The 6,204-nt window shown below is 36.4% G+C and overlaps 1 protein-coding gene across 1 annotated transcript in view; it reads left to right on the top strand.

The window, feature by feature from the left end:
* Window positions 1-3,331: 3,331 nt before the first annotated feature.
* Window positions 3,332-6,204, top strand: part of LOC144631418 (uncharacterized) — a 50,083-nt gene continuing 47,210 nt past the window's right edge. The window contains exon 1 of the mRNA XM_078489850.1: window positions 3,332-4,150. Within this exon, the coding sequence (XP_078345976.1) occupies window positions 3,550-4,041 (492 nt within the window). The 5' untranslated portion in view covers window positions 3,332-3,549 and the 3' untranslated portion in view covers window positions 4,042-4,150. The remainder of the gene's footprint in view (window positions 4,151-6,204) is intronic.

Below are 6,204 nucleotides of genomic sequence, written 5' to 3'. Positions count from 1 at the left end.
TATGTAGGTTTCATTATCACATGACATGAAAACTTTTGGAGACCAAGATTAGGGACGTGTTTTTTCCCCATCCCTGATTAATAACGTACATATGGAAATTATCTCGTTTCGGTCGTATTCCAGCACGTTTAAGTTTTAGTTTAATGATTCTTTTCCACAAATGTGAAAATTGCAAAAATATAAAACTGATGAACAGCTTAACGATGGCGGGATAGTAGCAGGGGATAACTTAATTCCCTGTCAAAGGCTACTCTCATTACATAACTGTACTGTAATGTATGTGTAAAATGTATAATGTATTAAAGTATGATAAATAATTATTATAGTCCTACTTCAAGCGAAGGTATCTTAATGGCCTTAGCTTTAAATTACTATAAGTTCGTGATGCACCTATTATGTCATAAAACTTGGAGGCCTTCATGTGGCAATACCCAACATAATATCTGCAAAAATAAAAGATTTTCGAAAAACAAGATGTTTTGAAAAACATTTAGGAATAAAAATCACGGATAAGAAAACCGAACGACGTTTCGATGACGTAACTGATGATATATATATAGGAAGAAAAGTGTGAAAATATATGTGGAAATAAGATCTGTTAAAAGAGTTTGGCGCGGGATGGTACAATCTCGTTCCCAGAGCCTGCGTTCCCCTTGACCAGCGGTCGGAAAACTCAACGGCTCTGGACGAATCCAAAACCGGAACCAGGAAATCCTGGTTCCGGTTTGATTGTGCGCGTGTGCCGGAGATTGTGGTGAAACGAACAAGTTTTCAACAGCCAATGAAATTCAGACGCCTTTGTGGCGGGCTTTCAGAATAGATCAGAGCTCCCGATCCCTAGGCCTGGCGCAGACCAGAAGGATCGCGGCCTCTGTGGACGAGATTGGGGATGTTAGTACTGCACATTACATGACGCATGCGCAGAAAAATGACCTGAAAACATTGCGAGCTCGCCAGCAGCAACACTTATCGAACCCAAACAGCAGCTGATATTTTCCAGTCAGGCTTAACTTATTCTGAACAGTTAAATTCACACTCTGCGATGCTTGTAAATTGCCTCATAATACAAAATATATTAGTTTAGTATTATTTTCCGAAAAAAAAGAAACAGGAAGGCATGCACAGTAGCGTTATTGTGCTAAACATAACCAAGCGAAAAAATTGTATGTTAAACATTTTCTCGTATTATGTTATTCTTTAAGTGAAAGATCTGTTGTACACACGTAATAAAAATTTTATCATAGCTTGGTCATGTCGCTAATATAGTAGCAGAAATTTTTATCTGCTTATTTTACCGTGGAAATGAAAATCAGTGCTCAGTAATTTAATAGTTTAATGATAAAGTTATTGAAAGTGTTGTGTTTGTTCCGTGGCCTTCCACTCTTAATTACCTGTTAATCATAAATTCCGCTTTTATTTGTGTTTCGCAACACAATTTAATGAAATTAATTGAACTACTGTTAATTACTTCTGTATTTATATATCGTAGAAATAAGAGGGCTTCGCGGTATCCTTTGAAAATTAAAGACGTTACCTTCTTATAATTTGGAGTAATTAATGACGTAATAAATTAGTCCTGTGGTCGGTCAATTAGTATAAAGTTGTCTTTTAATCAAATTTGACTTCCCCGCCGTGTTTCGCAAAACAGATTAATTGCATTACGTCATAATGTTTCCACAAACATCTATCGAACTCGCGTAGCAGCTGATATTTTCCAGTCAGGCTAAGGTCAAATGCATGTAACATATCCTGAACAGTTAATTAAATTAACACTCTGTGATGCTTATAAATTACCCCATAATACAAAAGTTAGTTGCGTATCATTTTCCGAAAAAGAAAAAACAGGAAGGCACAGTAGCGATATAATTGTGAAAAACATATCCAAGCAACATGTTAATCATTTTCTTGTATTATATTATTCTTTTGGTGAAAGTTTTGTTGTATATATGTAATAAAAATTTTATCATAGTTTGGTCATGTCGCTAATATAGTAGCAGAATTTATTATCTGTTAAATACTTCGACCGTGGAAGTGAAAATTAGTGCTCCGTAATTTAATAGTTTAATGATATAGTTATTGAAAGTGTTGTGTTTGTTCCGTGGCCTTAAACTTTAATTACCTATTAATCATTACTTTCGCTCTCGTCTGTGTTTCGCAACACACAACTTAATTAAATTAATTAACCACTGTTAATTACTTCTAGTCGTATAAATAATTTAAATTAAAAGACGTCACTTTCTATTAATTAGGTCTAATAAATGACGTAATTAGTATTCTAAATTGACTTTTAATCAAATTTGACTTCCCCGCTGTGTTTCGCAACACAGATTTTAAAATTGCATTACGTCATTATTTTTCCACAAACATCTATCGAACCCGCGTAGCAGCTGATATTTTCCAGTCAGGCTAAGGTCAAATGCATGTAACATATCCTGAACAGTTTAATTCGCACTCTGCGATGCTTGTAAATTGCCTCATAATACAAATGTTAGTTGAGTATCTTCCGAAAAAAAAAACGGGAAGGCACAGTAGCGATATTATGCTAAACATATGTTATGTTAATCATTTTCTTGTATTATATTATTTTTTAGGCGAAAGTTTTGTTGTACACATGTAATAAAAATTTTATCATAGCTTGGTCATGTAGCTAATGTAGTAGCAGAATTTACTATTTGTTAATTACTTCTAACGTGTAAGTGAAAATCAGTGCTCCGTAATTTAATAGTTTAATGATATAGTTATTAAAAGTGTAGTGTTTGTTCCATGGCCTTGCACTCTTAATTACCTGTTAATCATAATTTCCGCTCTCGTCTGTGTTTCGCGACACAACCTTATTAAATTAATTAACCACTGTTTTACTTCTAGTTGATAAAATAATTTGGATTAAAAGGTGTCTCTTTCTATTAATTTGGTCTAATTAATAAAGTAATAAGTATTCTAAATTGCCTTTAAATCAAATTTGACTTTCCACTTGTGTTTTGCAACACAAATTAACTGCATTACGTCATTATGTTTCCGCAAAACAATCCACCTTTGTTGTCAATAAAACGGCGTTACCCTCTATTAATTAGTTAATTAGTTAATTAGTTTATTAATTAGTTAATCAGCACGGCGCTATTATGATTCGTAATAATCCATTATTATGTTTATGTTCCCTTATGACGTATTCTAGTCGAAGAAATAATTTAGTTTTAAAGACGTCACTTTCTATTAATTCGGTCTAATTTATGACGTAATGAATCAGTTCTGGTAATTAGTATTCTAATTTCCCTTATAATCAAATTTGACTCTCTCATGTGTTTCGTAACACAGATTAATTGCATGACGTCATTATGTTTTCGAAAAATAATTTGCCTTTGTTTTAATGGCACGGCGTTACCTCTATTAATTAGCACCCTTATGACGTACTCATTTAAGGTGTTGTATTTCTGGGAGTGGCTTGGTGAAAAAGATACCGCCTTACGTGCTGCTATCTATATAAGAGCGGTCAGTTTGACGATTTCATTCTGAAAATCAAACTGTGATAGAATTCATTGCAGAGACGCGAAAATGAAGGTACTGAGGAACGTAATACAGCATTTCACCTCGAAAAAACGCGGGGCCTTATCGGAAAAGAAAGCAAGAGCAGGAGACGAACAAAGTGAAATCAAATCGTCAGACCACCCTACACTGGTTGCTAAACGTCGGCGATCCAGCGAGTCTGACCTTCTTTCCAAGCTACAGCAAGAGCGGAAGGAACATTTGAAGCAGTGTCCTGACGGAAGAAGATTCCGAACTCGAGCTCAAGCCATGTCCTGTGCCAGTTATTTCACGGAGGAACAAGCCAAAAGCCCGTACATGAAGGACCGAGTGCTGACTGAAAATGCTAAGCATCTGACCCCAGAACAGATGCATGCGCTGGAAATTGACATCTTCAAGCCTTTAGATTTCTATGAAATCTTATTCGACAGAATGAAAACAAAAGATGAGGCAAAGCGTACCAACGAAGTAGTTCATGATATGCGAACACTGGTTATAATGGTGAACAATGCGGCCGGTTAGAGAATTAAACTCTATTCCATCATCGCTGTTGTTTTGTATGTGATTGTTTTTTAACTATATCAACCATAGTATATCAAATCAACCTTGTAAACAGCCCAGCTCACCACGAGTCTCTTGTAGCTCAGTTGGTTAGAGCGCCCAACCGGTACCTGGGAGACCATGGGTTCGATTCCATGCTCGTGCCATTGTTTATTGTTGTTTTTTTTAAACTATTTTAACTTGCAATTGTTTTTAAGAACAATTAAGAGCATTAATCAATCGCGAAATTCTCTCTAAGAACGGTTTTTTGTTGTTTACTTATCAAGCTGTAATCGTTTCTACAACTACAAAGTAAACGTCATATTGTTGGCTGATACAAGAGCAAACTAACATATTATATAAAGAAAAATGTTTATATCACTATGACGATATTATTCTGAAAATCACCCTGTGTCAGAATCCATCGAGGGAACGTGAAAATGGAGGTAATGAGGAAAGAAATAAATTGTTATTTATCCGCTGTGTAACTTAAATTCAGAACAAGAATTGTTTTCTGCAAAAATACTTCGGTCAATCTGTATTAATGCATTCATAATTGCCCCCGTAGGGTTCCGGCCCAGAGGCCGGAGCCCGAGGAGGCACCTTAGAGGTCCCCGCGTAGATAGGTTAAATGTGTGCATTCAGTGAATGGTACCGCAAAAAAATCTCGATTTTAGTCAAAGCGGCTCGCAAAGGATTGCACTAATGCTCGCAAAGGATTGCCGGAACGCTTACAAATGAGCAACGGAAGTCAGTGACGCAAAGGATAAACATAGCTGTCGCACTGTGATCAAAGGAAACATCTGCTGCTTGAAGAAATGGCTGAAACGTGTACCTGAAATTGAAATGATACCGAAAATGACATGGAAAACACAACAGGCGTATCATTCAGGGACGAAGAGTTTCTTATCTTAGTCAGCGACTGAACGTCGTGAAAACAAGTGGAAATCGTTTATATCTTACGATGAGTAATAAACAAAAGCTTGAACTTTGTCATGCAATACATACTAGTTATGCAACGCTTTCGAATGGTATATCTATGGAATATCCCACGAGTCACTTGTATTTTCTCGGTATACACACGAGCCTTTAGGCGAGTGTGTATACCAAGAAAATACAAGTGACAAGTGGGATATTCCATAGTATATCACGAGAAAGTGTTGTGTAACTATTTTATACCATGCCATAGAAAATACGCTTACTAAATTTCGTCGAGAATACAATCGCAGCGCACGATGGGAAGGTTGGGTTGAATACCGTCGAATATACAACGGCTTTCCTGTATTCTGATTGGCTGTATTTTCTATGGCATGGTATAAAAGGTAATACGTTTCGCAAACAAACTGTCAGTTTGTTTGATCCAAAGAGTGGGTTGAATAAGGATCAAAAATTGTTTTCTCGAATCTTTGAATGTGACATATTAAATTCTGTTACTCGTGAAATTGTTAGACATTTTGGCCTGGAAATAAGCTTGCGTGTTGTCACCACGAATAATGTGTTATGTGTTATTTCCGCTAGGTAATATATTCGACTTGAACTTGTGAATTTTTTTAGGACGCAACGGTGGCACACAACAAGAAATTCCGCAGCAAACAATGTCGTGACGTACATGGCACAGTAAAAGAGAAGCCGTATTGTGTACATCGGCATCAATAATTAAAGGCGACAAAAAGACTCCAATAGATTATTGCTGTAAAAGAAAGCATAAAAAAGGCGGGGACAGTTTAGTGAGAGCTATAACTAGTTAAATTGTTCGCTAGCCTCAAACTAGTCAAATATGTTGTTCACATTCACTGCAGTTGATATTTCAAATCCCCAATAATCACATAATGTAGCACATGCGCATGACTGGCAATTCCGCCAGTTCGGGTTACACGTAACATACTTTTCTTGTCCAGGCCAACACGGTAAAAAAAGTAACGGCACATAGAGCTATAGGTTGCACAGTCTAAGTTTGAAATGGCGCTGCTCATTTTGCGCAATATTAAATGCATGACGATTTGCTCAGGTTTCACTGAAAGGCTGATGGATTAATTTTGAAAATAAATGCCTTGCCAGGGAAAACTGTAATTCGCTTTTGGGTAAAACATTTATATGCCGTAAGATGTATAGAAACTTTTCGCAGGTGACAGGTTGCAATATAAA

Source organism: Oculina patagonica, chromosome 12 (genome assembly GCF_052425735.1).
Source record: "Oculina patagonica isolate OP01 chromosome 12, crgOcupat, whole genome shotgun sequence".
NCBI lineage: Eukaryota > Metazoa > Cnidaria > Anthozoa > Scleractinia > Oculinidae > Oculina > Oculina patagonica.
Note: the sequence above shows the minus strand (reverse complement) of the source record. Positions and strands in the feature narration are given on the sequence as shown.